This window comes from Hordeum vulgare, chromosome 5H (assembly GCF_904849725.1).
Source record: "Hordeum vulgare subsp. vulgare chromosome 5H, MorexV3_pseudomolecules_assembly, whole genome shotgun sequence".
Taxonomy (NCBI): domain Eukaryota; kingdom Viridiplantae; phylum Streptophyta; class Magnoliopsida; order Poales; family Poaceae; genus Hordeum; species Hordeum vulgare.
The window spans coordinates 400,573,135-400,586,163 of NC_058522.1; the positions used below are offsets into that span (position 1 = coordinate 400,573,135).

Here is a 13,029-nt window from a genome sequence, read left to right on the forward strand (position 1 = left end):
TATCCCAAACAAACAAAATTCGAACAAAACGCACAGTCCTCTCAGATCTAGGGTTTGAGTTGGCAATAACAAAAGACGACTGATACTCGGCACAAAGCTTGCAAAGTCACACCCACGCAGCTCGAAGGGTCGGCGGAAAACAGCGTGGGCGGCGCGGATGATGGGAACCAGAGAAAGAAAAGTTCGCCCACAGGCCGGCGGGAGTCCATCAGCCCGACGGCTATATAACCGGGGTAAAGTTAAACCCCTCGTTCGGTTTCGTCCCGAATCCCAACTCTTGTGATTCCGAACGCCTCCATGCGCATCTCCTCCTCCCCATCTCCCCGCCTCCGCCTCCGCCTCCTCCAGACCTGAACCATCCTCCCCATGGATTCTCGGAGGCGCCCCGCGAGTTTCCTGACGCAGGCCAACGCGCTCCTCCGCAAGAACCTCTGCCTCCAGGCAATCTTCCTCCCTTGTCTACTCGCTTTTTTTTTATCTACTTCGTGCTATGTTGATACGCCACTTTGGGTGCGCCCGCCACGTGCTTGTGAGTATGCCTGCACGGTTCTTGGAGATGCGGCCGCTGGGTCGACCGCGGAAATTTCCGTTGATCCTGCGTGTTGTGAGAATTTGAGGCGCGGCTGAGCTTTTGACTCCAGCTGAGTTCGGTATAAATCTGTTGGTCCAAATTTTTTAGGATTTGACTGACAAAGGGGTTGACGGCCTTTCCAGGATTTCTTTATAGACAACATGGCAGCACGGAACACCCCATGCTTCTTCAAATCTTGATGGCCTTTTAAAAATCTGCACATGTTTGTGCAAACCGCTAACCAGAGAGACACGCACATTCTTGTCTTTCCTCCTACCATATATGGCAGTTCAACGTTGAGCATCTGTTTCTATTTTTTACTTGTGATGCAGAAATGCAGCATCTGACTGACTCTCTTCATTATGTGCGATGCAGAAACGGAACCTGAAGACAAACATTGGCATCACCATCTTCCCTATCCTCATCTGCGTTTTGCTTCTCGTGCTCCAGAACATCATCAACAATGAGCTCGACAAGCCCAAGTACAACTGCGGTTGTGCCTGTGTCGACACCGACATGTACGGAACCTGCAAGAAGAGGGAGTGCGGCGTCCAATACTCGACATTGGAGCAGGTCTGGAGCTGCGCAATTCCCAGCCCACCACGGTGGCCAGCCCTGATTCAGGTTCCCCAGCCTCAGTTCCGGGCTGTCAGAACCGTCTCCCAGCCATTTGATGGTTTGCCCTATCCCTCATGCCGTGACTCTTTGTCTTGCCCCGCCACCGTCCTCATCACTGGAAAGGACCGAGGGTTTGCTGAAAGTACGTGCTTCCACAATACAACTCAATGCATACAACTGTTCAAAATTAAGATCAATGTATCTTACTTATTGAGTACTTCCCGTTTTCCAATCGACAGGTATTGCAGGAGGTCTGTTTCCTGTTTTCTCTCCCACTCTTAACGTGACAGATTATCTTGATGCTCTCTCCAGGATAGTTGTTGTGAGTTCCTCCGATGCCCAATTAAGTTTTCTCTCTTGTAAGTTGCATCGCTTCTTTTGTTGTGTTTACCGAAGTACTGGTTGGGTTGATTTGTCTCAGGGTTCAGACACCATTCCATGGTATACACAATTGGTAGAGCCTGCATTTTCTTCTTCGGATACTTTGTATCTGCTCCAGCCTCAGTGTGTGCCCTACTTGTCGCAGACCATTTCATATAACGCCAGGGGCATACCCCTCGAGCTAAGTAAGTTAAAACTTCCTTCCCTAAGGTATTTAATTTACAGTTTTGTATAGGGAAACTTGAATTAATTTACCGGAAAGTAGCTTAAGCGTAGATATGTGACGTACTGTTTGACACCAAAAATTATTTGCATTTGAAGGAATTCTATTTGGATGTGGACTGTCAATAGTTCAGTCTTTGATGGGTCCTTCTGTTTCCTCGAATATGCCGATGACCTGCACGTCTTTGTATTAGAAAGAAGAAGATCATGGTCAAATACAACAAAGTGATAGGCTTTAAAATGACTTACAAACATAAAAGAAGACGAGAAAATACAGAAATACCAAAAATCCAAACTTTGCAGATGTTAGTTACTCTGGACTAACAGAACAACCTCGTACAGCTCGAAGTGTCGAGTGACTGTGAATGCCTTTTACGGGTCTTATGTTTGAATATTCATAACTAGTTGAAGTTCATGCCCTGTTTGTGTGGAAAATAACTGAAGCATGCAAATATCTAAAAAGAAAACATACTTCTGTATAAAGATTCCCGTAATTATATTATATACTCCCTCTGTCCCAAAATAAGTGTCTCAACTTTGTACTAGCTCTAGTGTAAAACTGTACTAAGCTTAAGACATTTATTTTGGGACGGAGGGAGTACTTGACAGTTGGTGTAACTTCTGTTTAGAGGTGGCAGGGTTAAACATAGCGGTTCATAATGGTGGTCTAGAGTTAAACAAGCGGTATTGCGCAGCCGAGAGAGAATGGTACCGTTGTAGTGATGTGAGGTAGCAGCTGTAGCAATTTGTAAGTTGAAATTGCAGTTCTGTTTGGCAATATGTGTGTATTATGTCCCATAAATCAATACATCATGTTAGTTTTTTATAACAAACCTTTCTGTATATACACTTAACTGAAAATGATGAATATTTTCATAAAATGATCTGGGAATATAGCGTTCGCTATATCACCCACTATCCAATATCCATTGTAGTGAATCCACTACAAAGAATACAAACCTGCTATATGCTATTCAAAACATGGATCATAAAAAATTCATAGTTCGCTTTGATGATTTCTTGTTTGCTTTCTGCTTTTAATACAATCAGACAGGAACAAATTGACTGGTTACTATGTTAAGAGAAAAACTGATTGCGAACCAAGAAAGTGGATTTTGTATCTTGGTCTGGTTATAATTACCGGTACTGACTAGGGAACACTGACATTTTGTGTAGTCTGTTTGACAAGAACAATTAGACATGTTAATCTTTTGTTTGTGCTCTTTTCTAGGCCTGCTATTATTTCTGCTCTGATGTCTTTATGAAATGAACCAGATATACAGTGTGTTGAAGGTGTGTTGTTGTGGCGTGAGAGTACATCGATTATCAATGATGAATTATCAAAGGGTTATGTACAAAGCAGAGGAAAAACAAATGAGTTTATTGCAGGTTATCTTCCTATCTTCGTAGCACCAATTTTCTGCTTCTTCGCATTTGTAGCGGGTTTGCACAGCATTGACATTTTGTTACCCAATTTCATAATGACTTATGATAAACTGGCCCTTGAATCCTGCTGTATTATTGATAATTGCTTGGGTCCATCTATCCAAATATGTGAATGAAATCTCATTAGCAGCACTTATTTTGCATCCATGTATACTGTATAGTTGTGTTCTTCTTTGCAGGTTATGACTTCTTGAACTCAACGGAATATGGCCTCGACATAAATGTTTGGTACAACTCTACCTATAGCGGTAAAACTGCATTTTCATTTATCGCAGCACTACGAGTTCCACGCTTGGTGAATGCCGTATGTGCTCTGTTTCCCATTAATTCATCTCTGAGTAATTCCAGTGTATTGTGGAACATGGCAACTTTCCTTACATCGTGTTTGTTTCCTATAGGTATCCAACGCATATCTCAAACATATCCGAGGACCTGGGGTGGAAGTGCTACTTGAATATGTAAAAGATATGCCCAAAGTTGGAACAAGTTATAGGTTCGACCTCTCTTCTCTTATCAGTCCGCTATTCTTCACATGGATCGTTGAACTGCTTTTCCCAGTGAGTATGATGAGATGTAACATTCCTTAAGTGCACTGAAAAAGGCTGAACGTTTTACAGAGTCGGTAGAGCTTGGAAATTAACTCTCCTTTCCAGGTTATGTTGACGTATCTGGTGTATGAGAAGCAACAAAGGTTAAAAATTATGATGAAAATGCAAGGTCTGAAGGACGGACCTTACTGGATGATATCTTATGGTTATTTCTTCGTTCTATCGGTTGTGTATATGACATTTTTTGTGATTTTTGGATCCTTGATAGGTAATGAGTTATCACAATTTATTCAAGAGTATTCTTGAAAGAACCAGTTTACTCATGAAGCTGCTTTTGTGGAAAAAATATACATGTCAAAATTGACCTTATTTTGTGCAGGTCTCAATTTCTTCAGAGTCAATAACTATGGCATACAGATTGTTTTTTTCTTTGTCTATATAAATTTACAGATTGCTTTTGCCTTTTTTGTGGCATCTTTCTTTTCATCTGTCAAGATAGCATCAGGTCAGTGACTTAAACCTGTAAAATCTATGTCTAAATTTTCTTCTTGAAAGTGACACATTTCATCTATCTCCCTGCTGCAGTGATTGGTTACATCTATGTATTTGGTTCTGGCTTACTAGGGGCCTTTCTTTTCCGCTTCTTTATTGAGGACATAACTTTTTCCCGTAAGTTGCTAGCTTTTAGCCAGTCTTTAATTCAATTTACATGCTATGGTCATATGAGTAACAAGTTACCTATTGTCGACTCAGGTGGTTGGATATTATTTATGGAGATTGTCCCAGGATTTTCGCTCTATCGAGGACTGTATGAGCTTGGTCAATATGCATTCTCTGGAAATGCTATGGGAGCCACTGGCATGATGTGGGAAAGTTTGAAAGAACCAATCAATGGAATGCGTGATATCTTGATCATAATGACTGTAGAATGGGCATTAATGCTTGTGTTAGCATTCTATTTGGATCAAGTCTCTTCAATAGGTGGCAGTGTCGGAAACCCCTTACTCCTCTTTAGGTGTTTGCAGAAGAAACATGCACCACCATTACAAAGTAGCTCTGTGCAGCAAAATCATAAAGTAGCCGTTGATATGGAGAAAGCAGATGTTGCTCAAGAAGTAGGTTACCTGCCATAGTTTGTCACTTTCAGCTTTTTCTACAGCACATCTGTATTAATAATCGTGTGTTGATATCTATTCAGAGACAAGTAGTTGAGCAATTATTGATGGATTGCAATGCAAACCAAGCTATCATTTGTGACAATCTGAGGAAGGTTTATCCTGGAAGGGACGGAAACCCAGACAAGCTAGCTGTTCGAGGATTATCTCTGGCCCTACCAAAAGGCCAATGCTTCGGAATGCTTGGCCCAAATGGAGCTGGGAAAACATCATTCATTAGTATGGTACAGTACTGAAACAGCATACAGTGGCATTTTTATGGAAGTTGCATAAAGTATTGCCACACACCTTGATTAACTTTGTTCTGATCTTTCCTCAGATGGTTGGACTTACTAAACCTACATCTGGTACTGCTTATACACATGGAATGGATATAAGGATGGATATGGATGACATATATACAAATATGGGCGTGTGCCCACAGCATGAGTATTTACTGCAACTTATAGCTTATCTGGACATGAGCTTTCTTTGCCACATCAGACTGTCTTCTCATGGTAACTGCTCTTGTCTGAAATGCAGCTTACTTTGGGAAACATTAACGGGAAAAGAGCATCTATTTTTCTATGCTAGGTTGAAGAATGTTAAAGGTGCTGCATTAGTGAAGGTACATCTAATCTCTGTAACTTTGTTTGGGTCTAGCTAGTACTTGCGTTTCATCGTAAGAGAATTCAAACTGCCATCTTCATTCATCAGCCATATTATTCAGCATCTCAATGTATGTACAGTATTATTCTTCAGCATCGCTGACCTCATTTAAACACATCAACTTTTCTTTCACTATCAGGCTGTTGATGATTCTCTGAAAAGTGTAAATCTGTTTCATGGTGGTGTTGGTGACAAGCAAGTGGTAACGTACAGCGGAGGCATGAAAAGAAGGCTCAGTGTGGCAATATCATTAATAGGAGACCCCAAAGTATTCTTCTTGTTTTTATGTTTCAAATTTCAACCCTTCTTGTAGAAATTTATTTGCAAATTGGTTATGAAAGCTGAAGGAAACATTCCTTAGGTCGTTTACATGGATGAGCCAAGTACAGGACTAGATCCAGCATCAAGAAATAACCTGTGGAACATTGTGAAGGAGGCTAAGAGAAACCGTGCAATTATTCTTACTAGTAATTATTATTCTTTTCCCTGTCCACTCATGCATCTACATCGTAGACTCTCCTGTCCACCACTTTACTGCATCTGAAAATAACAATGAATATCGCATGTTCAAATGTATCTGACAGCACACTCGATGGAGGAGGCAGAAGTACTTTGTGACCGACTTGGCATATTCGTCGATGGCGAGTTCCAGTGCCTCGGAAACCCTAAAGAGGTATACATCAGCTTCTTAAATCTAAAAATATTACTGTACCAGCACTTCTAAAATCATCTGCCTCTATAATGCAATACAGCTAAAGGCGAGATACGGGGGTGCATACATATTTACAGTGACAACACCTCCAGAGCAAGAGTCGGAGATTGAACAGCTAGTCCATCATTTGTCACCAAGTGCAAACAAGATCTACAATCTTTCTGGCACTCAAAAGTTTGAGCTACCGAAGCAGGAGGTGAGGATAGCCGGTGTCTTTCATGCAGTTGAGAGGGCGAAAAGCAGGCTCAGTATACATGCCTGGGGTCTCGTTGACACTACCTTGGAGGATGTCTTCATCAAGGTTGCCAACGGAGCACCGGTGTTCAATGATGTTGCATAGATTGCAACCTGGAGAGCGTCTTCGTCATGGACGGCCAAGGAACCCCAACCCCAAGCATTCCATGTGACTATGTAGATAATCTTGTGAGTTCATAGCATATAGGTTCTGTTAGGATAAACATTCATAGCATGTAGGGTTTTTTCAAAGGGGAAACATTATTTCTACATGATTTTTGATGTGGTTCAACTTTTCGAGAGAGGTACAAAAAGGAAAAAGAAAGAACAGAAAGAGATTCTTGACAGTGCTATTGCAGAAAAGAATCGTTGGTTACTTTAGTTTGTCAGATTTATTTCCTGACCACCTTCTAAAAGTGAAATTCCATTATCATATCAAAGAATTCCCGAACACTCTGTTCGATCCACAAAAATGAAACATTTTGTAGAAAATAAATCCAAGGTTATAAACCTCAACCACTCGTAATTTTTAAAATATTTTAACATGATGTTTTTTATCAGATGTTTTGTTCTTCTACAAATTATTAAGTATTTTCCTTGGATGTGTGAAAAATATATGTATAGTTTTTTTTTCTTGGAAGATAGTTTTACAATACAAGAATATATTAGGTTCTATATTTATATTCTAGCTGAAGTTAAAGGTAAAAAAAAATTGGGTTACGCCTAAATGTCATTCTATTTAGAAATCAGGAGAGAGCATTTGTAAAATAAAGCATTCTCATCATATTTTGACTCATGTAAAATATATTACCATGGTAGAAAAAAAAGACCAAATTTTTATTTAAAATCCATGTGTACAATGTAGAGTAACAACAATGAGTCTCGCGAACCAACCTGTGGTTGGATGGTTAGGATGATAATGATAATAATGGTGCTTACATTTATTCTGATTTTATTTCAGGATTTCCGACGATACGTATTTAGTGAATGAAGACGTTCCGTCGACTACGATGCACTTAGGATGACTTTGTAAAATATCACGATTATGTGAGAAAAACGATGAGTCTCTTATAAAGAATAAAATGGGCCGAAACGAGCAAGCAACCGCACCCGAAGAGTTAACCGATAGGCATACCAGATACTCCCACTGTTCCAAAATAAGTGTCTGAAGCTTAATATGAATTTATACTAAAGCTAATACAAAGTTAAGATATTTATTTTATAATGAAGGGAGTATTTAACACTCCAATAAGTTGATCAAGGACCGCGATTTACGGGGTAAGCATAGGCGACATGTGCGATCATACGACTAAACAATGCACTCCTCGAAGCAAGCAGGAGTGCTACATGTTGGTTCTTTGCTCTGACGGTGACCATTTGATTTGCGTGACATGCATGTGAGCGTGGTTCGAATTTCCTCTTGCTGACTTGGTCGCACGAGGCTCGGCTGGTCAGACTCTGGCCGCCGGTGCATGTGAGAGCAAGGAGGAGAGTCCACGTGAACATGCCACCTCAGTCAACGAGAATATTTCGAGCCGAATGTACTGTGTGCCTGCCAGAGACTTTTTCCTTCGAGCGTTTGAAGAGGCTAGAGCAGATGCTTCCTTTTTCTTAGCTTTGTCGGTGAGCCTCCGGATTTGCCTCCACTTTGCCCAGGGCCGGACCGGCAAGGCAAAATCAAGGTCCTGTAAAAAAAAAAACTGAAATGAGGCCTAATCTGGCTGCGTATTTTTATTTGAATGATTCACCAAGAAAAATCATGAAATAGAATCGTAAGTGCTACAAACCTAATAGCTTGGTCTCTCATTTGTACTAGATTTACAAAGCAACTACTCCCTCCGTTTCTTTTTTTTACGAAGAATCATAGGGTTTTTATTCCAAAATGATAGTGTTACAATTTTCAGCGACTAGACTGCTGATGCATGGAGGTGGACGGCCCAACCAACAAGCTGTACTATCATCACATTTACTAAAGTTCGTTAAACAATGTACAACCCTATTCTGTTCACGAAGAATTTTAACAGGAATAACAACCTTATTGCTCATGTAATTCTTGATTTCCGACACCAAATGGCCATATGCTGATCTGTTGGAGGAGACATCCGCAAGCATCTTGAGTGCCACAGCACAATCAGATTGTAATATGATTGTAGCTTGAGAGTGCTCAGTCGCGAGCTTTAGACCTTCTTTCATTGCTTGTAGTTCTGACTTGAGGGCATCATTGCAATGGAAAAAACTTACGATACAAGGCAAAGATGACAGCTCCCTTAGAGCCAGTTTTTTGATAGCTTTTTTAGACTTCTAGAATAAGCTGCTCCCTACCCAGCTTATTCTAGAAATCCAACTAAAAATATTTTTCTAAAAGCCTAGCAATCAAGACTTAATTAATAGGCTTCTAAAATCATATGCTCCCTCCGTTCCTAAATATAAGTCTTTTAAGCGATTTCACTAGGTGTCTACATACGGAGCAAAATGATTGAATGTACACTCTAAAGTATGTCTATATACATCCGTATATAGTCTACTAATGAAACCTCTAAAAAGACTTATATTTAGGAACGGAGGGAGTATTTGATTGTGCTTCTAGAATAAGCTGGGTAGGGGGCAGCTTATTTCAGCTTATTCTTGAAGCTATGAAAAGAACTGACCCTTACTGTCCCTAAGAATCATGCCCTCCGTTTCTAATTATAAGTTTTTTTAGATATTCAACTAAAAACTATAAACGGATGATTTAGAGTGTAAATTCATTCATTTACTTTGTATATACTCCCCCTTTTTCTAAATATAAGTCTTTTTAGAGTTTTCATTAGGAGACCACATGTAGATGTATATAGACCTATTTTAAAGTGTAGATTCACTCGTTTTGCTTTGTATGTAGTCACCTAGTGAAATTTTTAAAAAGATTTATATTTAGGAACGGAGAGAGTAGTTTGTAGTGAAATATCTTAAAATATTTATATCTAAAAACGAAGGGAGTATTATTGGTAACTCTCCCAAAAAAAAACTATTATTGATAAGTTGTAATCACGAGTGCATAAAAATAATCATGGCATCACACCAGTTTAGATGAAAAGAAGAATGTGGTTAGATGGGTGCTTCATGGAAATCCTGATCATTGATGAACCGGGAGCACCACCCGTAGATTCAGCTGTGTGCCTCCGTTTGACACATCGATCTCCCTCTACATGGGAAAATACCCGGCACAGCTACGCGCACATGTCGCTGCCCCGAGATAAATTCATCAACGATCATCACACTCGTCCTTAAAATCCACTTTAGAAGCCGAATGGAAATACAATTCTTGACATGTATTTTGGTTGTAGGCTAATGTAATACAAGTGTAAAATGTTACAAGAGTAGCCACACATGGCGTCCCTCCCTTAAATGCAGAGAATGTTTAGCTAAATGATGAGCTTCCATGTTGGATGATCGTCCTTCATGGGCAAACGATATGTCTTGAAAGTCATTCTTTTCTTCCATGATCTCCTTGATGATAGGGGCCGTGATTCCGTCGGATCCAGAGTTAATTTCTTGGACAGCGTTTAGGCAGTCAGACACCACTGAAACCTTTCGCAGTAAGAGATCTCTTCCCAAAGATTGGGCTTCGCGGCAAGTCAGTGTTTCCAAGACGTGAGGGTCAGTTAAACCATAGAAAACGACTGCTGATGAACCGAGGTAGATGCCCTGATCGTCCCTGCATACTGCACTAATAGCGCCTATGGGGGGGGGGGTTGCAAACTACACCGTCAACATTTACCTTTGTCCATCCCGCGGGAGGCTTGATCCATCGGCGAGCATTGGAGTGCACCGGGCTAGGGTTTGATATAGGTGTTGTTGTCTTGGTCATTTCCAGCTCGGCTATAAATCGGTTGACAAAGGAGTGTGTAGCCCCTGGACTTTGGTGTTCTCCTTCATGGATCAATTTACGTCTGGCAAACCAAATAGCCCATAGTGTTACTGTAATCTTGATCATCTCCTTCGCTGAAACCGATGATAACATGTTGAAGAGCCACGACTGCGCGTTTGGTTCTGCTGTAGCCATCATGTGTTCGACTAGCTCGGGATCATGTAGTACCAAGACGCACCGAGCCATTGTGCATGTAAGCAGGGAGTGCATCCAAGAATCTTCTGCCCCACATATCGCACATGATCGGGAAGGTGCCATATGGCGATGATGACGAACATATGTTGTTGGCAGACAACTCTGTGTCAGTCGCCACAAGAAGATCTTGATCTTCGACGGAACCTGGATCCCCCAGATCGTATCCCAGCATCTCTTCTCTCTGGTAACGTCCGCCGGACCGCCATTGCCGTCGAGCCAGGCCTCCCGTCGAAGTTTGGTTGTAATGAGCATGCGATAACAAGATTTGACGGTAAACTCTCCCTTCTTCTCCTGCGACCAGGCCCAAAAATCGTCATATTGTCTTGTGCTGAGGGGAATGTTGAGAATCACGTTAGCATCGAACGGTAAGAAGGTTGAGTTGATCATCTCCCGCCTCCATCTAGCTGAGGTGTGGTCGATGAGTTCTGCTACTAGTGTCGGACGTTGGGGCGTAAGGCACGCGATTGGTCGCATGGAAGCTTCCTTGGGGAGCCAATTTTGGTTCTAGATCTCCGTGGTTTTTCCATCTCCAATCCGTTTGATCAGTCCTATCTTGAAAACTTCTTTTCCGTCGATGATTGCACGCCATATCTGTGATGGGTTGTTTCCAAGTTCAGCATCCAGAAAATAGGTGGAAGGGAAATATCGTGCCTTTAGGATCCTGGCACTTAAGGATTCCGGAGTCTTGAGCAGGCGCCAAGCCTGTCTAGCAAGTAGGGCGAGACTGAACAATTCGATATCTCTGAAACCCAGTCCACCTTTGTATTTAGGTCGTGTCATCACTTCCCATGAAACCCAACTCGTCTTCCTTTCACCATTCTTGCTGCCCCACTAGAATTTCCTTATGAGGGAGTTGATATGGAGGCACAGACCACGAGGGAGTTTAAAACACGCCATGGAAAAGACTGGAACCGCTTGTGCAATGGACTTGATAAGAACTTCTTTCCCCCTGCAGATAAAATCTTCTCCATCCATCCTTTTACTGTATTCCAAACCGTATCTTTCAGATATTTAAAAGCCCCATTTTGCTACTACCCACATCTTTGGGCATCCCCAAATATTTGTCATTCAGACTTTCATTGTGCACATTGAGAATGCTTTTGATAATCTCCTTCACCTCATGTGCACAAGATACACGTGTATTTAATATGGTAAATAAACGACGAACCAAGCGCGGCCTTAGGGCCTGCTTGGTTCATCGTTTTGGGCCCAAAACCACTTGTAAAATATACCCTTGTGAAAAAAATGCGGATGGGCCTCGTACAGGTGATTGGTATGGCGTTTTTGGGTTGTAACTTTTACGCTTGTTTTTTCATTTACATCTGTAACACGCCGGTATCCGATACAGACCAATCCACATCGTTTTCCCCCACCGTCTCGCTCAAAACCCTATCCAGCTCGCTGCACCGCCGGTGGGCGCCGACGCCAGTGTCCATCGGCGCCCACCACCACGGTCGGAGCCCCGCCGTCCTGCAGATGGAGAGCACCAAGCACGTGGCCGCCTGGCACTTCGTCATGCCCTCCGACCGCCCCGTCGAGGAGGTGTACGCGGCGGTCTGCGCTGTGGCCGACGAGGCCCGCGACCACTACGACAAGGACATGGCGGGGGCACTGAGGAGCGCCTTTAGCTCCGACGACGGCCACATCTTCTCCGATGTCGTGCTGCTCCAGAACCAGCTCCCGTGGGTGGTGGTCGAGACGCTCATGGGCTTCGCGCCCACGCCCGACCTGGACCTGCCGAAGCTCGTCGGACGCGTGAAAGGCTCCCTGCAGGCCTGACAGGCCGTCGACGAGAAACCTCCCGCGTGGGACGACAGCAACTCACCGCCACATCTCCTCGGCCTCCTACGGCACTACATCGTCGGGACCGGCACCAAGCGCTCGTCTGTGTCGGTGACGTCCTCCCGCGGCCTGTCCGAGAAGGCCAAGAAGGTGTCCATCTCCGTGAGAGCAGTGGAGCTCGCGGAGATGGGCGTCCGGCTCATGGCCACCAAGACGGAGGCGTAGCTGAAGGAGATGGGCGTGAAGAAGACGTTGTTGTCCGGCGAGCTCTTCCTGGGGCCGCTGTTGTCCGGAGATGGAAAGTTTGTGCTTTTAAAAGTCTAGGGTGGGATAAAAACAACAATCCAAATGGAGTCTGGGAAGCGGAATGAAAATACAATCCTTGACATGTATTTGGTTGTAGGCTGGTATAATACAAGTGTAAAATGTTACAAGAGTGGCAGAAAAACAATGTTCCAAACGCAGCCTTAGTCATTGAATTCATGAATAGGAGCAGCATGGGCAGAACCTCAGCGCCAACACCTCCTCGCCCAGATCGTCGCCTTCCTCTTGCTGTCGTCGGCGCACGCCAGCGAACAAAATCCCCTGGT

The 13,029-nt window shown here is 42.8% G+C and overlaps 1 protein-coding gene and 1 pseudogene across 3 annotated transcripts; both read left to right on the forward strand.

Moving 5' to 3' along the window:
* The first annotated feature begins 246 nt into the window (after window positions 1-246).
* Window positions 247-6,936, forward strand: LOC123395585 (ABC transporter A family member 7-like). Of its 3 annotated transcripts, XM_045090605.1 has the most exons (18): window positions 248-441; window positions 947-1,331; window positions 1,429-1,511; window positions 1,611-1,755; window positions 3,068-3,181; window positions 3,418-3,542; window positions 3,637-3,795; window positions 3,892-4,054; window positions 4,166-4,291; window positions 4,372-4,455; window positions 4,540-4,901; window positions 4,985-5,185; window positions 5,281-5,390; window positions 5,484-5,568; window positions 5,749-5,877; window positions 5,971-6,076; window positions 6,194-6,282; window positions 6,362-6,936. In XM_045090605.1, exons 1-18 carry the CDS (start codon window positions 367-369, stop codon window positions 6,659-6,661), a joined length of 2,841 nt encoding a protein of 946 aa, XP_044946540.1. In that variant the 5' UTR covers window positions 248-366; the 3' UTR covers window positions 6,662-6,936. The 3 variants fall into 3 exon arrangements, with proteins under 3 accessions (XP_044946539.1, XP_044946540.1, XP_044946541.1); XM_045090604.1 differs by having other exon boundaries at window positions 247-441; window positions 5,281-5,568; XM_045090606.1 differs by lacking the exons at window positions 248-441; window positions 947-1,331; window positions 1,429-1,511; ... (1 more) ...; window positions 3,068-3,181; window positions 3,418-3,542 and having other exon boundaries at window positions 3,652-3,731.
* Window positions 6,937-11,908: 4,972 nt separating this feature from the next.
* LOC123396775 lies at window positions 11,909-12,664 on the forward strand (annotated as a pseudogene).
* The last annotated feature ends 365 nt before the right edge of the window (window positions 12,665-13,029 follow it).